The sequence below is a fragment of the Euleptes europaea genome, chromosome 18 (genome assembly GCF_029931775.1).
Source record: "Euleptes europaea isolate rEulEur1 chromosome 18, rEulEur1.hap1, whole genome shotgun sequence".
NCBI lineage: Eukaryota > Metazoa > Chordata > Lepidosauria > Squamata > Sphaerodactylidae > Euleptes > Euleptes europaea.
Genome location: NC_079329.1, coordinates 4,609,876 through 4,633,556, shown reverse-complemented (window position 1 = coordinate 4,633,556; position 23,681 = coordinate 4,609,876). Strand labels below are relative to the sequence as shown.

General features: G+C 43.5%; 2 protein-coding genes across 2 annotated transcripts; one reads left to right on the top strand and one right to left on the bottom strand.

The window, feature by feature from the left end:
* Window positions 1-628: 628 nt before the first annotated feature.
* On the top strand, window positions 629-9,128 carry LOC130489900 (immunoglobulin alpha-2 heavy chain-like). Its single transcript, XM_056863688.1, has 4 exons — window positions 629-705; window positions 6,381-6,711; window positions 7,364-7,377; window positions 8,815-9,128. The coding sequence occupies exons 1-4, from the start codon at window positions 660-662 to the stop codon at window positions 9,126-9,128; spliced, it is 705 nt and encodes a 234-aa protein (XP_056719666.1). The 5' UTR covers window positions 629-659.
* Window positions 9,129-15,765: 6,637 nt separating this feature from the next.
* On the bottom strand, window positions 15,766-23,192 carry LOC130489899 (vomeronasal type-2 receptor 26-like). The gene is made up of 6 exons (XM_056863687.1): window positions 22,927-23,192; window positions 21,612-21,903; window positions 20,913-21,438; window positions 19,264-19,451; window positions 16,977-17,103; window positions 15,766-16,667 (listed from the first exon to the last, which is right to left on the bottom strand). Exons 1-6 carry the CDS (start codon window positions 23,190-23,192, stop codon window positions 15,766-15,768), a joined length of 2,301 nt encoding a protein of 766 aa, XP_056719665.1.
* Between the last annotated feature and the right edge of the window lie 489 nt (window positions 23,193-23,681).

Below are 23,681 nucleotides of genomic sequence, written 5' to 3'. Positions count from 1 at the left end.
TCCAACTCTATGATTCTATGACTGTGAGCCGAAATACAAGTGCTAGTAAATAGCGTGAGTTTTATATGTGGAGAATGTGTGCGGAACCTGGAAGTTTGAATCATTTGGGTTATGTCCTTTTTATATTGGCTGGAGCTTATTTTCATCATTTCAGCCTTGGGCATGGTTCACACATACAATGAATGAGTGAATGAATGAATGATACACATGCAATTAATCTAAGGCAATAAAACCAATACAGTAGCAGCAAATCCACTTTCATCTGTATGTTAAACCAGCAGCATGGTGTAGTGGTTAAGAGTGGTGGGCCCTAATCTGGAGAACCGGAGAGAGCACAGGGAAATGGCAGATCACATCACTCCATATGACTCCAACCTAGATCCAGTCTCACGTTTATTTTTATTTCTTTATTCAATTTGTACCCTGTCCTTTCCCAACCTAAGTCACAGTGAAAAGTTTATCCCTCTTCATAAATGCTGCTGTCTCAGATTCTGAAGGGTTATGAACCCATATAAATACTGCCCCCTGCTTTTATGTCTGTGATTTATGCAAAATCAAGCACACCCTTCCGATTTAAACCCTCAAAAGGCTCTTTATGTCACTCAGACATCCTGCCTCAAGAGACACAGTCCGGTTGAGATTGCCTCCATTTTTCCACTATGCTGTCCATCTTGCCCACGCTCGTGTTCTTGGCTGTCTCCCCAAGTATGTCGGGCTTTTAGATTTTAGATTTTAATTCCTTCTCTCGTGATATTTGGGTTCCATGTGATAACCACTGCCTGGTGCTATTCCTGTCTCAACCATTTCTCCTTTTTCTTTCCCTAACAGGCGTCCTCTCGCAGGTGGTTCTCACCCAGTCAGCTCCTGTGGTGACAAAGCCAGGAGAGTCCCATAAACTGACCTGTGCAGTCACTGGGTTTGATCCTAAGAGCTACTATATGGTGTGGATCCGGCAGAAACCTGGAAAAGGACTGGAATGGCTAGTTTACTATTATACCCCAAGCAGCAACTATTACTCCCCTGCAATCCAAGAACGATTCACAGCCTCCAAGGACAGCTCCAATTTCTACCTGCAAATGAACAGCCTGGAAGCTGAGGACACGGCTGTGTATTACTGTGCAAGAGAGACACAGTGACAAAGTTCTTGGCAGAGCTCAGGCAAAAACCCTTCCCTGCACGAACTTTTCAGAAAAGGCTCCCGAAGGGGTGCCAGAGAGCTAAAAATATGAAGCCCTTATGGAAGAACAAACAGGCTGAGTTGAAAGAAATTACATGATCCATGAAGGTTTCTCAAGCAGTGCACATTTACACACAACACTGGTAAACTTAATGGGGCTCCATTGCTCTCCACCACCTTCACCACTTTTAATCTTTCTTATTCATTTATATTTCTGTCACTATTTTGGGCTACCTGGTTTTTGTGCTCATTTTTGTATCCATTTATTTGTATCATGGAAGCAGGTTGTGGCTTCTTCACACATTTTATACACTACAAAATATATCATTTAGACATATAACAATTTATGAATACCTAAATATTGTGGGGAAATTTATATATTTTACCAGGTTAGTTTGCTGTTTGTGGTCAAAACCAATTATGGATTCAGTTCTCCTCAGGGAGAACGGTAATCGAAATGGGCATTTTGGGGTTGAAACAGCAAGGATGAGGTATTCAAAATCCTCCCTCCACCTGTCTTTGTTCATGCTTTGGGCTGCTGCTTGACCTACACACACATGCACACACTCACACAAACATACACCTGTCTCTTCTCTTAGTGTTTTCTTTATTGGAGGTCCTTGCTATCTGAATTTTTTTTAAAAAAAATTCTATAATGTGTATAACAGCCTCATTATAGTTCATCTGCTGCTGGAGGAAGGACCCATGCAAATGTCTCCTGGAAACTCTGGGGGAGTCTGTGAGAGCTCCTCTTCAAAAGGAAGACCCTCACATTGATGGTCCTCACTCTCTTCCAAGTTCATAGCTTCAAGTTTTCTAATGAGCTAAGACAACTGTTAATCTAAATCATGGCGATAATACTTTTCTTGTTTTCCTTGCTGATCATTCCAAGATGTAAGCATGTACTTTATGAGAATTTTAGAGAGCTGGGCTTGATTAAATCCCTTCTAATAGTATGTCATCAATTGACCGCAATGTTCTGTTTTTCCTAGGGGCCTTTTCAGATGTTCAGCTGGTATCATCTGGGCCAGGAACAGTGAGACCCAGGGAAAATCTCAACTTGGCCTGTAAAGTGAGAGCATTCTCCATTTATACTTGGAGTTATGCTTGGGACTGGATCCGACAGCCTCCTGGGAAAGGTCTGGAATGGGTTGCAAGGATATACACCTATAGTGGGGGAGAGGGCTACAACCCTTCTCTACAAAGCCATGCCACCATTTCTGCAGGCACCACACCTCCACCAACCAGGTCTCCCTCCATCTGAACTCCCTGATGGCTGGCGATTATGCCGTGTACTTCTGCTCCTGAGACCCACAGTAAAACAAAGTCCATTGGAGCTGCATCAAAAAGAGGAACATACATTTCTAGTTTCAGTTAGTGTTTACAAGTCTTAATTGTAGTGCTGGAGAACAACAACCCTTGAAATAGAGCAGGCTTGCCTTCCTGAACATGTTCCCATGCTCCCTTTAATGTTTATGCATGACAACGCCAAATCACACATACAGAGATCTGAAGGGTTCTGCTACTACAGTTGAAATGAGTGCAAGTTGAAATGAGTTGCAAGTAGAATTGCCAATTAATGCTGCTCCTCCAGTATCTTTGGTAGCATCTTGGTAGCAAGTGATAGGGGAGAGTATCTTACCTCTATCCTACTTTTCACTCAGCAGAGTTCATTCATATATTTATTAAAATGTTTCCATCCCCACCTTGCCATGGGATGAAGCCTGAAGTCCTCTATCTGAATCAAAACATTTCCTCCATCTTAAGTGGCTCTTTGTTGGAAGGAGATTTATTTATTCTGGAGGAACAGCAACATATGGTATGGTTGGATCCACCCCCCTGATTATCCCCGTGTCAAAAAAAGGCATTCTCTGCTGATCTCTGCAGATTGAAGACACAAAAACTGGACGGCCATCTGGCAAACCAACCTACTGCTGGAGCCGCTTGGACCAATAACCCTGCTCCAATACAAAGGGATTCCACATCACAAGGGGAAATAATTTTACAGGATTCATAATTACCACTAGAATGGAAATTGCACTAAACCAGAATAACATACCACTCAAATGACTACAGCTGTACTGGAGATATACCACGACTTAAATGTATATCTCTTTGATAGAACTTTGTCATATCCCTGGACCCTGGTCTTGAAATTCATCTGACATGGCTGTAAATACCTTTTGTTAAAAACTGTTCCTTCCACATCTGCCACTGATTGTTGAGATTGCTTTCTAGAGGGGGGCAACACCACCCCAACCCACCACACAGAGTTTAAATCAGATAGCCCTGGGGAGAGCGGGGACATGGCGGATCACATCACTCCATATGACTAGATCCAGTCTCACAACACTGTCAAATGTTTATCCCTCTTCATAACTGCTGCTATCTCAGATTCTGAAGTATTAAAATACTGTCCCCTCCTTTTATGTCTGTGACTTATGCAAAAACAAGCACACTCTACCTTCCGATTTAAGCCCTCAAAGGCTCTTTATGTCACTCAGACTTCCTTCCTTGAAACAGAGTCAGGTTGAGATCCCCTCCATTTTCCCACTATGTTGCCCATCTTGCCCACACTCGTGTTCCTGACTGTCTCCCCAAGTATGTCGGGCTTCTAGATTTTAATTCCTTCCCTCATGATATTTGGGTTCTAATCCATGTGATAACCATTGCCTTCTGCTATTCCTGTTTCAACCATTTCTCCTTTTTCTTTCCCTAACAGGTGTCTTCTCGCAGGTGGTTCTGCCCCAGTCAGATCCTGTGGTGAAAAAACCTGGAGAATCTCATAAACTGACCTGTGCAGTCACTGAGTTTAATCCTAACAGCTTCTACATGGAGTGGACCCGGCAGAAACCTGGAAAAGGATTGGAATGGCTAGTTCACTATTATGACTCGAACAGCAAGTATTATTCCACTGCAATCCAAGGACGATTCACAGCCTCCAAGGACAGCTCCAATTTCTACCTGCACATGAACAGCCTGAAAGCTGAGGACACGGCGGTGTATTACTGTGCACGACACACAGAGACAAGGATCTAGGCAGAGCTCAGGCAAAAACCCTTCCCTGCATGAACTTTTCAGAAGAGGCTCCAGAAGGGGTGCCAGAGAGCTAAAAATATGAAGCCCTTGAGGATGATAGAACTGCCTGGACAGAAACAAAGGACACGATCCATGAAGGTTTCTCAAGCAGTTCACAGTTATTGGGTCTCCATGGTTAAACCAATGATACCAGAAGAGAAATCAAACAGATAGCAGATGGCATGCATGCCATCCCTCAGTAGAAGACAGAATGGGTAGTGGAGAGTGGAACCAGAAACTCTGGAGCATTGCCAAAACTGGCATGAAAGATTGCTAAATAATTCAAGCTACTTTAAAATTAAAAAAGGAGAAAACTTTATTGCCAAAACCCAGTAACTACCAAAAAAGCCAGGAGAGGACCCTTGCTTGGATTGGCATAAGAGGGCTCCAAAAGACAGGCCCAAGGAGGTCTCTGGGAAACTGGACAGCAGGGTAATATCCTTCAGGCAGGTAAATTCCAAAAGTCCTATTTGTACGTTCCTAAGGCCCAAGATAATAGGACTCAAAAATAAGGTGGCCAACCTCCAGGTACTAGCTGGAGATCAAACAAACATGAAAGCCTGCAAAATAATACAAACCACTTCAAACTAAAATAAACATTCCTTGCTTCTAAAAAAGTAGCAATCAAAGACTCTTAATACAGAGCAGGCTTTCCTTGCTGAAAATGTTCCCATGCTACCTTTAATGTTCATGCACAACACCACCACATCACACACACAAAGATCTTGAGGGTTCTCCTGTGACAGTTGAAATGAGTGCAAGAGAGTTGCAAGGAGGATTGCCAATTAATGTTGCTCTTCCTGGCAGCAACTTGGAAGCAGGTGATAATGGAGTGACTCATACCCCTATCCCACCTTTCAACTCAGCAAAGTTCCTTCATATATTTATTGCAATGTTGATACCCCAAGTTTCCATGGGCTTCAGCTTCAAGTCTTCTACCAGAGTCAAGAGATTTCCTCCATCTGAAGTGGAGGAAGATTCTTTCATTGGAGGAAGATTCACCTAATCATGAGGAACAGCAACATATAGGATGGTTGGATCCACCCCACTGATTGTCCCCATGTCATAAAAAGGCATCCCCTGCTGATTTCTGCAGATTGAAGACACAGAGGCTGAGTCAGCTGGCAAACCAGCCTATCGCAGGAGCCATTTGGACCAATAAGTCTGCTTCCAAGACCAGGGGATTCCACAGCACAAGCTGAAAGAATTTTAAGGTAAAGGTAGTCCCCTGTGCAAGCACTGGGTCATTCCTGACCCATGGGGTAACATCACATCCCAACATTTACTAGGCAGACTAGTTTACCAGTGCCTTCCCCAGTCATCTTCCCTTTACCCCCAGCAAGTTGGGTACTCATTTTAAAGGATCCATAATTTTACAGGAAAAGAATTTTACAGTATCCATAATGACCACTAGAATGAAAATCGCACTAAAGCATAAAAGCATAAGACGCAAAGAACTTCAGCTGTACTGGAGGCATAACACAATGGCAAATTATATCTCTTTGATGGCACTTTGTCATATCCCTGGACCCTAGTCTTGAGATTCATGTGACCTGGCTGTAAAAATCTGTTATAATTGCTCCTCCTCCACCAGCCAGTGATTGTTGGGAGTGCTTTCTAGAGGGTTGACAACCCCCAACCCCCTCCCCCAAACACACAGTTTAAATCAGATAGCCCTGAGGAGAACAGGGACATGGTGGATCACACCATTCCATATGACTCCAATCTAGATCCAGTCTCGCATCATAATCAAATGTTGATCCCTCTTTATAAATGTTGCTTTGTCAAATACTGAAGGGTTCTGATCCCACATAAATACTGTCCCCTCCTTTTACGTCTGTGACTTATGCAAAAACAGGAAAATTCTTCCTTCCAATTTAAACCCTCAAATGGCTCTTTATGTCACTCAGACTTCCTGCCTCAAGAGAAACAGTCCGGTTGACATCGCCTCCATTTTTCCACTATGCTGCCTGTCTTGCCCACGCTTGTGTTCTTGGCTATCTCCCCAAGTATGTTGGGCATTTAGATTTTAATTCCTTCCCTCGTGATATTTGGGTTCCATGTGATAACCAAGGCCTTCTGTTATTCATGTCTCAATTATTTCTCCTTTTTCTTTCCCTAACAGGTGTCCTCTCGCAGGTGGTTCTCACCCAGTCAGAACCCATGGTGAAAAAACCTGGAGAATCCCATAAACTGACCTGTGCAGTCACTGGGTTTGATCCTGACAGCTACTGGATGGGGTGGATCCGGCAGGAACCTGGAAAAGGATTGGAATGGCTTGTTTCATATGTTAGGTCTAGTAGCACCAACTATTATTCCCCTGCAATCCAAGGGCGATTCACAGCCTCCAAGGACAGCTCCAATTTCTACCTGCAAATGAACAGTCTGAAAGCAGAGGACACAGCCATGTATTACTGTGCAAGAGGCACAGTGACGAGGATCTTGGCAGAGCTCAGGCAAAAACCCTTCCCTGTATTAACTTTTCAGAAGAGGCTCCAGTTGGGGTGCCAGAGAGCTAAAAATATGAAGCCCTTGAGGATGATAGAACGGCCTGGACAGAAACAAATGACACGTTCCATGAAGGTTTCTCAAGGGGTGCACAGTTGCAAACAACCCCTCTAAACTTTATGGGTCTCTGTTGCCAGCCAAGTCCCACCCACTGTTCAAATCACCCCTACCATTGTATTTCTCCTTCATATTCTTTCATATGACTCTCAACTGTCTGGGATCCAGGGTTTTTCATTCTTAGAAGTATAATGATTTGCTTGTGTCTTAGACACAGGTTTTATGGTTTTCACACAAATGTTATACACCACCAAAGATATAATTTTAGACATATATTTCTTTATTAATGCCTAAATAAAGTGGGGAAATCTATATATTTTTGGGGGGTAGGTTTGCTGTGTGTGGTCAAAATTAATTGGGGTTCCTGTCTCATTTGGGAGAAGGGTAATTGATATGGGCATTTTTGGGGTTGAAACAGCAAAGATGAGGTTGGGCTTCTGATTCTCCATCCTTTGAGCTATACACTCATGTTCACACTCACACAAGGTTTATCAGAGGTTTTTGCTATCTGGATTTTTAAAAAAATATGTACTTTGTCTTTAGTTTCAGCGGGAAAGGTGAGCTTTAAATGAAGTAAATGGATCAATAATGACCAGTACTCCCAGCACCACTCTGTCCACACCCTGCTTCTAACAGCCTCTTTATATTACATCTAATACTGGGAGAAAAATTAATGTAAATAGCTTCAGGATGCTTTGAGGGTCTGTAAGCGCTCCTCTTCAACTGGGACCCCCATCTTTCTACTATCCTCCATTTCTCCTCTCTTCTGTGTTTCAAGATTCTGACAAGCTAACCCAGTTCTTCATCCACATCCTGGCAATTGCATTTTCTTGTTTTCCTTGGCGACCATTCCAACATGTAGGCATAGACTCTATGAGAATTGTAGGTTCATTTGTTTGATCTGTGGTTCCATATTACATATTGTGACACTGATGGGTATAATCTAATCATGGGTTGGGTAGAAAAGTACTTCTGTTGACAGGGAAGATGCAACAGAGGGGGAAGTGCCCATTTCTCCTTCTTATCACTAGGTAGAAACAATTGCATTCCACAATATTGTTCCATCCATGAATCATGATCGGGGGATAGGGGGTACGAATATAAATTTATTGAGGAATGTATCTGTCAAAGCTGGCTTGCACTAAATGTGGCCCACCAAAGGGAATACAGCCCACCAGCCATGTTGTCTGCTTGGCTGGGTTCTCAATGTCAAACTTCATATGGGCTTCTACATGTGGCCATGGTGGGTCATGAGATGGATGAGACGGCCTACAAGGAATAAACACCACAGCAGTGAACCAGAGTTGCTCATAAAAGAACAAGCATCATAAAACAAGGTTTATCTATTTCTTGCTGCGCGTGTCCATCCTCATTCATAGGGTTGCCATCCTCCAGGAACTAGCTGGAGATCTCCTGGTATTACAGCTGATCTCCAGCTGAAAGAGATCAGTTCACCTGGAGAAAATGGCCACTTTGGTAATTGGACTCTATCGCATTGAAGTTTGGTAATTGGACTCTATCCTGCCCTCCCCAGGCTCCACCCCAAAATCATCCCACCAGTGGCGAAGAGGGACCTAGCAACCCTACTCGTTCACCATTTGTATTCATTTGGGCAGGAATAAATGATAAGCAAGACAGGGTCAAATTTCCCTCCCAAACCTGCTTCTGAAACCATCTTTATGTTTCATAGTTCATGGGAGGAGAAACTCATGCAAATCTCACTTGACATCTGTGGGACCAGGATGAGCTCAAAAGGGCCCCAAACAATTAGGAAGCTCACTTCTAGCCCTAGATCAGAGAATGATCCTTTGTGCCAAACTAAGCGTTCTTTTTTCAATTACATCAAGAAATTAATTATATATTTTTGTTTTTTTCTTGGTGACTACTCTGAGAGGTAAAAACATACTCTATAAGAATTTTATAACCATTGTTTTAGTTGCCCCTCCAATTATGTGATGTTCTGAATTCACTGCTATGTTCTCTTTTTTCCCAAGGGGACTTTTCAGACATTCAGCTCACAGAATCTGGACCAGGAACAGTGAGACCCGGAGAGAATCTGAATCTGGTCTGTAAAGTGACAGGATTCCCCATCAGGACTCAGTTTTATCACTGGATCTGGATCCGACAGCCTCCTGGGAAAGGTCTGGAATGGGCTGCAAGCATATACCCATATAGAGGGAGCAAGCACTACACTTCTTCTCTCCAAAGTCATGCCACCATTTCTGCAGACATCTCCAAGAACGAGTTCTCCCTCCAGCTGAACTCCCTGACGGCTGCCGATTCTGTAATTTATTTCTGTGCCCGGTGAGCACAGTGAAACAAAGTCCATTGGAGCTGCATCAAAAAGAGGAACACACATTTCTGGCTTCAGTGAATGTCTGGAATGGGTTGCAAAAAGTTAAGGTCTGGAATGGGTTGCAAAAATATACCCCTATAATGAGAACAAGCTCTCCAGCCTTTCTCTCCAAAGTCGCGTCACCATTTCTGCAGACACCTCCACCAACCAGTTCTCCCTCCAGCTGAACAACCTGATGGCTGCTGACTCTGCAGTTTATTTCTGAGCCCGAGAAGGGGCAGCGCTGTGACTAACACATACAAATTCTCACTCCCGTGATTCACCATCCTTCAGGCAGGCATGTTCCAAATGTCCATCTAGTTCAGCATTGTGCATGCATGAGCAGCATATATCAAATGGACACCACTGACAATAGGTCTCTAGTATTTGGCAATCAGAGGTATACTGCCTCTGAAGATGGAGGGTCTAGTAGTTTTTGTCTATCATCATGAGGACCTAGTCAAAATTGTAGGTTCATTAGTTTAAACTGCTGGTTCTTACTACATGGGGTGATACTGTTGTCTACAATCTAAATCAGGGGTGTCAAACTCAATTGTTACGAGGGCCAGATATGACATAAATGTAGGGTGCGTGAAACTTCTAACCTCAGAGAGATTATATGAATATGGTAACTTATTGAAGGAGCTTTGACTCCAATTGAAAGGAGAGCGGATGAAGCTGCCCACGGGGTAGTGAAAACGCAAAGCATCCGGACGACGTTCCTCTCCACCTATCGTCCGTCATCTTTCTCCCGGTTCCTGAGGGAACAATAAGCATATGAACAGTACAAAATTCTAAGAGACTAATAAGTCATTGAATGAGATAAGCCAAAATATATATATATATTTGTATTGTATTGTATTGCCTCACATGTACTCATAGTTATTTTCATAAGTTTCCTTTATTAGATTGTATGTAATTTTTTCACTTTTGTCACTAAATTCACTGGCTTATAGAATAAGAGTTTGTATGTCATTTATAGAGCCCTTACTATACTTTCTCTCAGTACCTGGAGGTTGGCAGCCGTATGAATACAGCCCACTAGCCTCACAGTCTGGTTTCGCAAGGCCTTGTTCTCAGGCTCCAGGATGGGCCACCACATAGAGCAGTGGTGGGTCACAAGATGGTTGAGATAGCCTACAAGGGATCAACTCAACAACAATGAACCAGAATCAGTCGTGGAACAGGGAGCATCAAAAGGAAAGGGTTTATCCCCCAATTGCTGCAGTTTTCCACCCTCCTTCTCCATTCCACCATTTGGGCATTAAAAAAACATAAGGAAGAGGAGGAGGAGGAGGAGGAGGAGGAAGAAGAAGAAGAAGAAGAGTTGGTTTTTATATGCCAACTTTCTCTACTTTTTAAGGAGAATCAAACCTGCTTACAATCTGCTGCCCTTCTTCTCCCCACAGCTGACACCTTGTGAGATAGGTGAGGCTGAGAGAGCTCGAAGAGAAATGTGACTAGCCCAAGGTCACCCAGCTGGCTTCATGTGTAGGAGTGGGGAAACAACCCTGTTCACTAGATTAGAGTCCACCGCTCATGTGGAGGAGTGGGGAATCAAACCCGGTGTTCCAGATTAGAGTCCACAGCTCTTAACCACTACACCATGCCAGGAGCAAATCTCTGACTCGAGCCCGCTTCTAAAAGAACCTTTATATTTCATGGGCCACAGAAGGAGGAACTCATGCAAATCCGATTTGAATTCCATGGGGTCAGGATGAGCTCAAAAGGAACCCAAGCTCCCTTCTAGTCCTAGATCAAAGCTTCATTCTACCTGTCAAGCTGAGCTCCCCCCATTACATTATGAAATTAATTATATTTTTTGTATCTTTCTTGGTGAACGCTCCAAAATGTAAGCATATACTGTATGAGAATTTTAGAAATATTGATTCCATTACACTTCTGGTAATATACTGCGCTGAACTTATTGCAATGTTCTCTCTTTCCAAGGGGCCTTTTCGGACATTCAGCTCACAGAATCTGGACCAGGAACGGTGAGACCCGGAGAGAATCTCAATCTGGTCTGTAAAGTGACAGGATTCTCCATCACCACTCGCTATTATGTTTGAAACTGGATCCGACAGCCTCCTGGAAAAGGTCTGGAATGGGTTGCAAGGATATACCCATATGATGGGAGCAAGTACTATGCCTCTTCTCTCCAAAGTCGCACCACCATTTCTGCAGACACCTCCGTGAACCAGTTCTCCCTCCAGCTGAACTCCCTGACGGCTGCCGACTCCGCAGTTTATTTCTGTGCCCGAGAAACACAGTGAAACAAAGTCCATTGGAGCTGCATCAAAAAGAGGAACACACATTTCTGGCTTCAGTTAATGTCTGTAAAGCCTTAAGAGTAGTCTTGGGGAGAAATTTTAAGAAACAGAAAACACCAAAAAGGAATGCAAAATTGAATCAAGCATTCTGCTGTATATTTCTGTGCCCGAGAATCACAGTGAGAGAAGACCAACTGGAGGTGCATCAAGAAGAGGAACACACTGTTTAGAAGTCCTAAGTGCTGTGCTGGAGAACAAAATTAAGGCGCTCAAAACCCACAAGTAATGCAGAATTACCCACATATTCCCTGGCAGTCATGTCCCAAATTCCATTCTGTATTCAGGCCTACAATCACATCATAAACACAGGTTTCTACAAGGGGGGGGGGATTTTTATTAAAGGAATAAATACAATTTTTTTGTCAAAGAGAGGCACCAAAGGGGATGGGGATTCCATTTTCTTTGCCCCCAGTTTCCGCCAATCAGAGGTCTATGGCCCAGAAACACAGGAGTCCTGTTTATGTATATCATTGGGCTTTTTAAAGATCACTTGTCTAAACTACTAAAAAAGGAATTTAAACTACCAGCTAAGCTAAGCAGGGTTGGTACTTGGAAGGGAGTCACCTCCAAGGAAGGCTCTGCAGAGGAAGGCAACGGCCAAGCACCTCGGCTTAATCACTTGCCTTGGAAGCCCCTTGCTGGGGTCGGCATAAATCGGCTGTGACTTGATGGCACTTGACACAAATATGGAACTGTGATTGACCATTAAATGGGGACTGAAATCTGAATCCTTATCTTTCAGCTGTCACAACCTGCCCTCTGAGTCAAAAATTAGAAAAAATAATCTAACCAAATAGACATCAAGATGCGCCTGTACGACTTGTCATCTCCCAATCTGAATTCAGCCCCCCAGTCATGGATTCTGGTTTACCAACATCTCTTTATGGAGGGTAAATAGGTAGAAGAAACAGGTGACTGGTGGAGACCCAACCAGGTTGTGGGGCCAGGGAGGAAAGTGGGCTGATTCAATGCCAATGTCCTCACTTTAACGTTACCTCTCCTGTTTCAACAATGAACCCATTGGCCTTTATTTAGGCTCCGGTTTCTCCTGCAATTTATATCATATTTCAAGATTATATTTTCATCATTGGCATACAAATATTGCAAATGGGTTCTAACATGTGAATTATATAATAATGGTATTCAATGACAGTAATGAAAATTCTTGAACGTCAGCTGAACATCGAGAAGACAAAAGGAATAATGACTGGGGAATTACTCAACTTTAAGGTGGATAATGAAGAAATTGAGATTGTTCAAGACTTTCTATCCCTTGGCTCCATCATCAACCAAAAGAGAGACAGCAACCAAGAAATCAGAGGGAGATTGAGCCTGGGAAGGGCAGCCATGAAGGAGCTAGAAAAGACTCTTAAGGGTAAGGATGTCTCACTAGCATGTCAATGAACCCAAACTGAAAATGCCTTTTTGGCTTCTTTCATGTTTAATGTAACCCAAATATTAAAACTGGGAATCAAGCCAAAGCTGGATAGCTGATTGCCAAATCAGCTGAATAGGTATTTGGCTTTTTTCAACTTTGGCTTTCCCCAGGCTTTTCCCCTATGGGAATTTTTTAATGAGCTCTGAGGGAGACATTTTGTTACCCAGTTGTAGAACTCGGCCCTTATCCTTGTTGAATTGCATCTTGTTCACAGAGCCATAGTGTAGGTGTGCAACTGTGTGTAGCCATGAAAAGCTATGTAGTGCGGCCTGCCCTTAAAACAGTCTAATAGTTTATCATAAAGACAGGAAGGAAGGTAGCATGGTACTATAGCCCCTTCTCATCAGATCGCAGAAGTTGAGCAGTAATGTATTTGAGTGACCACCATGGAAGAAGACCTTGGCAACCCACCTTTTCTTCTCACTTGCCTGAAGAGCCCCTCAAAAGGGTTGCTGTAAGTCGGTTGCAGCCTACAGTAGATAAAGAAACCAATCATGAATCAGATGTGGCTTATAAAGGAAATGTCATCACAGGGCAATGATTCCCCTATCTGAATGCTCAGTCACAACTTCTCACTACTTGGTGAAAAAGTCAAAGAAGCAAACTGCCTACTCAACTGCTTCCAATGGCCTGTTTATACTGTATCTGTCATTGGAGGAAGGATTCATGCAAATCCCCCCAGGAGGTTTTGGGGGGCTGTGACACCTCCTCTTCAAAAGGAACTCCCTCTCATTTAGGATCCTCATTTTCTCCCCAGTTCAGCACTTCAAATTTCCTGCCAAGCCAAGCCATTTCTTCACTGACATCATGAAATTAATTATGTTTCTCTTACTTTTCCTGGTGACCGCTCCAAAATGTAAGTATATACTGTATGAGAATTTTAGAAATATTGGTTTAGTGACACCTCCAAATTTATGATGCTCTGAATTCATTGCAGTGTTCTCTTTTCCCAAGGGGCCTTTTCAGACATTCAGCTCACAGAATCTGGACCAGGAACAGTGAGACCCGGAGAAAATCTCAGTCTGGTTTGTAAAGTGACAGGATACTCCATTTCTTCTTCCGACTATGCTTGGAGCTGGGTCCGACAGCCTCCTGGGAAAGGTCTGGAATGGATTGCAAGGATATACCCATATGGTGGGAGCAAGTACTACTCCTCATCTCTCCAGAGTCGCACCACCATTTCTGCAGACACCTCCACCAACCAGTTCTCCCTCCAGCTGAACTCCCTGACAGCTGCCGACTCTGCTGTCTACTTCTGTGCCCGAGAGGCACAGTGAGACAAGGTCCATTGGAGCTGCATCCAAAAAGGGAACACACATTTCTAGTTGAATGTATTGATTAGGTGTCCTAAGTGCAGTGCTGGGAAACAAGGTCAGGATAATCACCAAAGCAAATGCAAAAACTGAGCAAGGTATTTGGTTGCGGTGACCACTTCAGTGTTTGCCGTGACCACAACATACCCACAAATTGAAGAAGAGTTAGTTTTTATATGCTGACTTTTTCTGCCACTTAAGAGAGACTCAAACCAGCTTACAATCACCTTCCCTTCCCCTCCCCACAACAGACACCCTGTGAGGTAGGTGAGGCTGAGAGCTGTGACTAGCTCAAGGTCCACCCAGCTGGCTTCATGGGTAGGAGTAGGGAAACCAACCCAGTTCACCAGATTAGCATCCGCAGCTCATGTGGAGGAGTGGAGAATCAAACCCAGTTCTCCAGATCAGACTCCACCAAACCACCGCTCTTAACCACTGCACCATGCTGGCTCTCAAGAAATTGCTTAAAGGTTCTGCTTCTGCCGTTGAAATGAGTGGAAGATGTGGCTTCAAGTAGGGTTGCCTACTGATATATAGGCCCCTGCTCATGTGCCTTTAGCAGCAACTCAGCAGCAGGTGATAGTGATTCTCTCCATGCCATTAAGAGAAATATTTGTGTGAAAGGGATGGCAGATTAAAAGCAGCATATGTTGACAATACACCCTGAGCATTTTATGCTTTGTTGGGGAGAAAAGACAGGCATAAATATCCAACTAAATGTTCTTTATTGAAAAGATTTGTCTCATTTGTCTCCATGAAAAACATATAATGTGGCTCACAGACAAAGTAAAATGCATAAGATTCTGGTAACATGAATCTAAAAATGCCACCAGATTAGTGAATCGTCCGCCCCTTGTTCGGACTCTTTTGTAATGAATGGGTTGAGGAGCATCACTCTGAAGTCTGAAGGACTTCTCCCCACAGAAATGCTCATTATGCCTCAGGCATCAAGAGCATGATAGAAACAAATCTGCAGAGCAAAACGCTCCAGATGACTCGAGACAATGAGCCAAGCCAAACATCCCAGACCAAAAGAAGCTCCTTCCCTTTCCACTAATGCTGCGATTGGGGGTTAATTTATGCACAGCCAAATGCACTTTTGATTCCTGTTTAACCCCCTGAAGGGCTCTTGCAAGGCAGAGGATTCCAGTCACAATCAATGGAGTGTATTTGAGATCCAGTCAATCCAACCACCATGCAATGCTGGACTTCATAGGAAATTTGAAGTTTTGCAATTTGTTTGCTAATCTTCTCGGATAATGAAGAAAATTAGGTCTGGTTGTGACCATGTTTTCCTTGCTCAGAAGATTCTCCATGTTCTATAAAGGATGGTGGTACATGGAAGGAGAAAGTGCCAATGGGGCCAACCTTCAGCATCTGCACCACACAATACAGGTGTCAAAATGTTTTGGAAGCTTCAGACTCAGAGCACATCCCATACAAATCCCATATCAAAGCTAGTAACAACATATCAGACCCATTCTTTCAATTCCACAGGAAAAAAACCATAGAATAGGACAATTAGACAATTAATCCTTCCTCCTAATTAACCTTTCCCTGCTGTTTAATTCTGGTCTGAGAAGAATAATGTAGCATTTAGGAAAGAAGATACATGCTAGTAATCCAGCACTGGAGGCCAAGATAGAGAAGATCTCCACAGCCACCATGTATTTCCCTTTGGTACTCAGATAGGTCGGAACAAAAGACACCCAAACACTGCAAAATATGAACATACTGAAGGTGATGAACTTGGCTTCATTGAAACTGTCTGGCAGCTTCCTGGCTAGGAAAGCCACAGTCAAGCTGATGATCGACAGAAAGCCCATATAGCCCAAAACGATGTAGAACATGACAACAGACCCTTCATTACATTCTACTATGATTTGTTTAGTCAGGGATTGAGTGTCAGAGTCTGGGAAAGGGGGAGAAGTTCCTAGCCACACCATGCAAATACTAATTTGAATAAATGAGCAGGAAAGGATAATGGAGTTGGCCAGTCTTTTTCCCACCCACTTCCTCATGCTGGAGCCTGGCTTGGTGGCCATGAATGCCAGGAAAACAGTGACGGTTTTGGCCAGCACACAAGAAACAGCCACTGAGAAGATGATGCCGAACGCAGATTGGCGGAGGAAGCAGGTCACCGTCTGAGGTTGTCCAATAAACAGCAAGGAACAGAGGAAGCAGAGCAGGAGGGAGATCAGGAGAGCAGAGGTGACATTGCGGTTATTGGCTTTGACAATGGGGGTATCTTTGTGCTTGACGAAAGTTCCTAGCACTAAGGTTGTGATCAGGGAAAAAGAAATAGCGAGTAAGGCTAAACCGATCCCAAGAGGTTCTTCATAAGTGAGGAAGCTGATTGTCTTGGGAATGCACTGGTTTTGACCCTCGGTTGGATATTGATCTTCTGGACACTTGATACAGTCACCCATATCTGGAAAAGATTACATGTCCCATTTCAGCATCAATTTGCATGCAAAGTACAGTCTGATTTTTCACAGCTTCCATCATTGTGAGAACACCATGGGAGTCACTCTTAATGGTTTTCATTCCAAGAAGAATAAATCAGCTGATGCATATGACACTTTGCATGCATGGATGTTTCTCCACCATTCCACCCAGTTTTTCAAATATTTACAGCAGCATAATAAATATATCCGTACACACTAGTGATCCCTGCTTGCTGTGTAGCCATCTGAATGCATGTCATCTGAAGGACACATTGATGCGCTCTGTCACCTACCCTTCTGATTTGAAATTTTCCCTTCTGGGCATGGAATACAATCATAGCAGCAAAATTTCTCCCCTTCCCTCTTTTTTTTCTGATAACCAGGGTGACAGGAGCTACTACACAAAGAAACTGGCAGCACCTATTCACAAAAACAAGAGAAGAAATGGTTGGCCATCAGGTCCTCCACAAAGAAAGAAATTCTTTCTTGACATAGAATAATGAATTCCTATTAAAAACGTGCTCACACCTTCCAATGGAAAGTAGATGGAAATATCTCCATTATATTGTACAGCTGGGGAGTGTGTGCAGATTGAATACAAAAAGAAGAAGAAGAAGAAGAAGAAGAAGAAGAAGAAGAAGAAGAAGAAGAAGAAGAAGAAGAAGAAGAAGAAGAAGAAGAAGAAGAAGAGTTGGCTTCTATATGCAGACTTCTCTACCACTTAGGGAGACAAACCAGGTTACAATCACCTTACCTTCCCCTCCCCACAACAGAAACCCTGTGCGGTAGGTGGGGCTGGGAGAGTTGTGACTAGCCCAAGGTCACCCAGCTGGCTTCATGTGTAGGAGTTGGGAAACAAATCCAGTTCACCAGATTAGTCTCCACCACTCATGTGGAGGAGTGGGAATTCCAACCCGGTTCTCCAGATCAGAATCCACCACTCCAAACTACCACTCTTAACCAATACGCCACTCTTAACCAACACACCACATTTACTCCTCCAGCCAGTGCCGTGCGTGTGTGTGTGCCGTCAAGTCACAGCTGACTTATGGTGACCCCGTAGGGTTTTCAAGGCAAGAGACATTTGGAGGTGGTTTTCCATTTCCTGTCTCTGTGCCACAACGCTGGTAGTCCTTGGAGGTCACCCATCCTAATTCTAACCTGGACCAACCCAGCTTAGCTTCTGAGATCTGATGAGATCAGGCTAGCCTGGGGCCATCCAGGTGAGGTCCTTGCCCAACACTTATTGTCAAGGCCATTGTTGAGCTATTGGCCAGATGTAGCTGAGAAAGAACTTTTGGGACCAATCTGAAGTGGGCCTTCTCAGAAATAATTTTCCATTTATTCAATGGGTCTTACTCATAGCAAAGTTTTCAGCCTGTATTACAGAAGTGAAGGAATGGAACACTTCAGGCTCCAGATACAGCATACTGTATTTATTTATTTTATTTTATTATTTTTATCCCTTCTTCAATCCCCGGCCAATAAGATGGTTTATATACTCCTTGATCCTAAAGCAGTGGGTCTCAAACTGTGCTCCATGGAGCACTTGGTGCTTCACGAAACCTCTCCTAGTGGAGACACTGGAAAGACACTGGAAAGAAAAATACTACTGCATTTGGTTTAGTATGTAGGTGCGGTGTGTGTGTTAAGTGCCATCAAGTTGCTTCCGACTCATGGCAACCCTATGAATCAATGTCCTCCAAAATGTCCTATCTTTGACAGACTTGCTCTTGCTCAAGTCTTGCAAATTAAGGACTGTGGCTTCCTTTATTGAGTCAATCCATCTCTTGCTGGGTCTTCCTCTTTTCCTGCTGCCCTCAACGTTTCCTAGCATGACTGTCTTTTCTAGTGACTCTTGCCTTCTCATAATGTGACCAAAATATGATAGCTTCAGTTTAGTCATTTTAGCTTCTATGGTCAGTTCAGGTTTGATCTGATCTATAACCCACTGATTTGTTTTTTTGTTTTGTTTTGTTTTTGGCAGTCCATGGTATTCGTAACACTCTCCTCCAACACCACATTTCAAAGGAATCTACTTTCTTCCTATCAGCTTTCTCCATTGTCCAGCTTTCACACCCACACATAGTAATATGGAATACGATGGCATGAATTAACCTAATCTTGGTGGCCAGTGACACATCCTTACACTTCAGAATCTTTTCTAGCACCTTCATGGCTGCCCTTCCCAGTCTCAATCTCCTTCTGATTTCTTGGTTGCTGTCTCTCTTTTGGTTGATGATGGAGCCAAGGAATAGAAAGTCTTCAACAATTTCAATTTCCTCATTGTCAACCTTAAAGTTGTGTAGGTACTAGGTGAAAATTAGAGCTCCGTGACTAATCTCCTGAAAACTGCTCCATGACTCAAAAAGGGAACCGCTGCCCTAACGTTTCTCTTCAACCATACATTAGAAAAGTACAGCCTCCAAAGGCAATATTTTACATGCCCAGTTTTTCTTTACTAAAGATCAGGAAAGTAGTGTGGGGAAATTGCTGTGATGAGCAGGAGAATTCTAATGGCAGAATGGCCTGTCTGAAGGATGGAGTGGCCCCCTTATAATGTGATGCGAGAAACCACACCTGGTTAAAATGCCTGGGCCACACAATCATATCCTCATGAATGACAAATTCTTGTCCTTCGAGGTCACTGCTATCCACTCTTCCAACTTTCCTTCTGAAGATGGAGTCGTTTGGGAATGTGACCAGGTTCATGATATCAAAGCCGGCTCTCATTTCTTTGTTCTCATTAAAAGACATGGTTTCTCCAGCTGAGTTATTAAATGATATGTCTTGAAGGGATGGGTGGAGCTAGTTGTAAGGGGGAAAAATAAACCCAACCAACAGTTATTACAATCAAGAGATCGGTCGACAACAATTCAACAGCACAGTTTACACACAAATTTGAAAAATTAAAAACCAGTGAATCACAACCTATCCATAATCTTTTTACAAACACCTGTTTCTCATTGATAGTGCCTGGGGTCAGTGAACTATGAGCAGAATGTTGTTGGAGAAAGGATCTTTGTGACCTTTCCCTTCCTGAAGCAATCCATGAATTTCACACATGACAGAATGTAATGCAGGGGATTGAACTAGAAAGGGGAAATTGGCCACACACACAAAATCCCCCATGGATTCACTAGTGCAAACTTAGCCCAATTGTGAAAGAGAGGAGTCCTTGTCTGTCACTTACCCTTCCTTCTGCAAGCCCACTCTCTGTGTTATATTTCACCTTGTTCCTAGTAGACCCCAAATCCTCAGGAATAATTTTTGGGGATCATGCTAGGATGTGTGTGTGGGGAGGGGGACAGGTAACAGAGATCTGTTTCACAAGTGCTACACTTTTCATATATTCCTGGATCCAAGGTATAATTTTGTGCTATTTCATTGAGACCCAGTTTGGTAAATGTTTGCTGCAGCTGCGAATGATTGAAAATGCACAGCTTAACTTTATTCAACCTCGAAGTATGGAAAGAAAGGTGAATCCACAAAACTTTGACAGACATATGTCCAACACCATTTCCATAGTTCTTTGTGGAAGAGAAGAAGAAGAAGAAGAGTTGGTTTTTATATGCCTACTTTCTCTACCACTTAAGGCAGAATCAAACCAGCTTACAATTGCCTTTCCTTCCCCTCCCCACAACAGACACCCTGTGAGGTGGGTGAGTCTGAGAGAGCATGACTTGCCCAAGGTCACCCAGCTGGCTTCGAGTGTAGGAGTGGGGAAACAAATCTAGTTCACCAGATTAGCCTCCACAGCTCATGTGGAGGAGTGGGGAATCAAACCCGGTTCTCCAGATCAGACTTCACTGCTCCAAACCACCACTCTTAACCACTACACTATGCTGGCTCTCAGAGGAAGCTGTAATCGATACAAAGTTATTCCATTACCTTCCAAGGGTGGAGATGTTGAAGTTTGTCTTTTTTGCCATACAACACACCTCTGTGGTTGGATCTGAATGAGTACATGCCATGTAAAGCATGTGCCACAGTATAGACAGCATTATAGATACTGTAGCTAAGACCAGTCATCTGCATTTCAAAAAGAGATGCAGGAAGACTCTCCAACCTCTCCTTCCCAGTACATGTTCCATTGTCTTTGATGGGCATGATGCAATGTGGATAATAACAGTTGAATGCTTGCTCCCAGAAGCTCTTGAGGAAACTATCTCTTTTGGTCCAGCAAGGCTTGATGAGTTGAAGGAAATGTTGATACCCTGGAAGCTCACTGGAGTGAATCGTGAAGGAGATGGCACCTTGGAACACTTGCAGATCCGAGAGCGACTGAATTCTAGTTAAAGCAAAGTCAATCTGGCCGGTCATGATCCACACCTTTCCATCAGATGCATCTTGTTGGTGTCCAGGATTTCCAAGAAGCATAAAATAGCTCAGCCATAAAATGGTGAAAGTTTCTCCATAGAGGACACATGTATTGACTTTAGCATCTGTAACCGGTCGGTAAGCATTTAAGACCATGTCGTTGATCTCAAAGATGTTGGTCAAATAGATTTGTCTCGGAACTCTTTCTATGAATGCGGCGCACAACCCATGCTGGGAAAACAGGGACTCCAGAGCCTGCAAGAAATGTTCTCCACTCTCATCATTCACAGCATATAGCCCAACCCACATCCACCCAAAATGCTTCAGCAAATGGATAATTCCCATGTACTGCTGGGCTTCATTTGGGGCCATGCGGTAAAAGGATGGGGACTGACGAGTATCTCTGTCTTCTGAGGCAAATGAGCCATATGTGAGCTGAAAGGCAACGTGGAGATTTTTTTTTAGAAAGGGATAATATTCAATCTCTGTTTACTAAATGACTATCTGAGGACTTAAAAACCTGATTTCAGCTTGCAGTTTCAGAGAGTGTGAAAGTATTCCTGTTCTCGATATGTGCCAACACGATGTAAGAGATGTAGAGATCCTACCTGTGGAATCTTGTAATGGCCTAAGACATCTGCCATGTGGAAAGAGATATCCGAGCCAAGTCCCCCGATGATGGCTATGAGGTTTTTCTCACTGTCACATTTGTAGTTGGGGACAAATTGGTGTAATTTGAAGAGCAGCTCCAGAGTCGTCCGGTAGGTCATCCTCGCATCATAGTAACTGTCACAGACATGGAAGCCAAGTGAGATGTTGGACAAAATCATGGGATTCTCGTTGATCTCATTTATGGCAAATGCCAAGGACACCATGTGCTGGTAGAACTTGGTCACCACGCTGCAAAGAGAGTTGCATACTCTTTGACAAGACAATTCAACAAGGCATAGGGGTCACGTTATCATACTGCAGTTGCACTCTGGATTCAACAAAGCAACCTAACTTGGAAATAAAATCATCGAAGCATTATGAGCTTGCATGGTTTTTCAAAAGGAGGGAAAGCTTGCAGTGGCTGAGGAGTAGCAGATTCACAGAGGTGATCATTGGGAGACAGAGAGGAAGATAGGAGAACAATAGGGCACCTGGCAGTGGCAAAGGGCTCCAGCTCTGGAGGTGCCTGATTAGAATATTGTTGACAGTCTTGATGGGATGGATCCATCCAACATTTCTGCCAGAGAAAAAGGGAAGAGGAGTCGCATGAACACATGAAGCTGCCTTATGCTGAATCAGACCCTCAGTCCATCAAAGTCAGCAATTGTCTACTCAGATTGGCAGCAGCTCTCCAGGGTCTCAGGCAGAGGTCTTTCACATCATCTACTGCATGATCCTTCAACTGGAGATGCCGGGGATTGAACATGGGACCTTCTGTATGCCGAGCAGATGCTCTACCACCACGCAGTCCCCTTTCACCACCACAGATACAATGATGGGAAAGATGGGACCTTCATGGTCAAAAGCCACATGGGATAGAGGCTGTACTAAGAAGGCATATTGGAAGAAATTGGGTGAAAATCTGGCTGGATCCCACTACTGTATTTTATGCATTTGCAATGTTTTGCTTTGTTAGCCTCTTGGTGTCGAAGGTGAGGCATCGTTTTCATTTATTCATTCAAAAATATTTATCTTTGCCATGAATTCACTATGTCACCTTAGGCAATGCCCCCCCCAACCTTTCCTCCCCCGTTGTCAGCAAATCGGGGACAACCATACTCTTCTCCTCATCATTCATGGTGGTTGTAAGGATTACAAGGTCCTTCTAAAAAGGGCTGTAAATACTTTTAAGCACGCAATGCCAGTGCTACATATTGTGTATGTTTCTATGGAAACACCACACATATGAACATTAATTATAGAATAACTTACATGGGGATGTCAAAAAGCTTCTGAGAAGGGTGTTCCTCAAAGGAAGGTTTGTGGAACACATAAAGGACTTGAGAAGTCATCCCACCGATGATGAGGTCACCTGGCTGATACCACTCATGTGGAACAGGGAGGGGGTCATTGGTGGGGCACTTCTCAGCATCCCCTTCACATGCCATGTGAGGGAGCAGAAGCAGCAACACAACTAACACCACCATCTGGTAGCAAAGCTTCTCTCGGGACACAGGTTCTCCTGCGCCCACCTCCATCCCTATGACTGCAGTGGTGAAGGTAAACCAAGCTAGAAGGGGCAGAAATGGACTCTGCCAAGATAATTCTAAGGGTTTATGTAACCTCTGCAAGGCTAGAAAAGGCTGCAATGGCAATCAGCTACACCAATTTGAAACCACAGTTATACAAACCAAGCGAAATTTTCTCATGATTCAAGCAGAGAGGACCCTGCCCACCTCTTACTGCTAATCCCAGTTTCAAAAGGCATGTGGAGAGGTTTATAACTATTCCCTGGTTTGTATATCAGTTATTTTTCCAGTAGCTTCTGGAAGGTTGTTAGAGTTCTGGCACAAAGAACAAATTATGGTGATTTAGATAATTGTGAGGGGGATTAATTACCTTTTCAAAAGTTGGGATCTGAGTAGAATCACTTTTACCAAAGGGCTTTTCTTCTCCTCTGCTCCTTAGTTGGACAACAGGTGGGAGTTGGGTTTGGTCTGGTCAGAGGAGGCAAAGTCACAAGTCCC

What these genes read in the sequence shown, in the direction of transcription:
- LOC130489900 (XM_056863688.1), top strand. Translation starts at nt 660, where the DNA reads ATGCTGTCCATCTTGCCCACGCTCGTGTTCTTGGCTGTCTCCCCAA. An exon ending in GTTCTTGGCTGTCTCCCCAA is followed by an intron (nt 706 to 6,380) that starts GTATGTCGGGCT and finishes TTTCCCTAACAG; the next exon opens with GTGTCCTCTCGCAGGTGGTT.
- LOC130489899 (XM_056863687.1), bottom strand. Translation starts at nt 23,192, where the DNA reads ATGGAGGTGGGCGCAGGAGAACCTGTGTCCCGAGAGAAGCTTTGCTAC. An exon ending in AAGCTTTTTGACATCCCCAT is followed by an intron (nt 21,904 to 22,926) that starts GTAAGTTATTCT and finishes CTCTCTTTGCAG; the next exon opens with CGTGGTGACCAAGTTCTACC. An exon ending in GCCATTACAAGATTCCACAG is followed by an intron (nt 21,439 to 21,611) that starts GTAGGATCTCTA and finishes GTTGCCTTTCAG; the next exon opens with CTCACATATGGCTCATTTGC.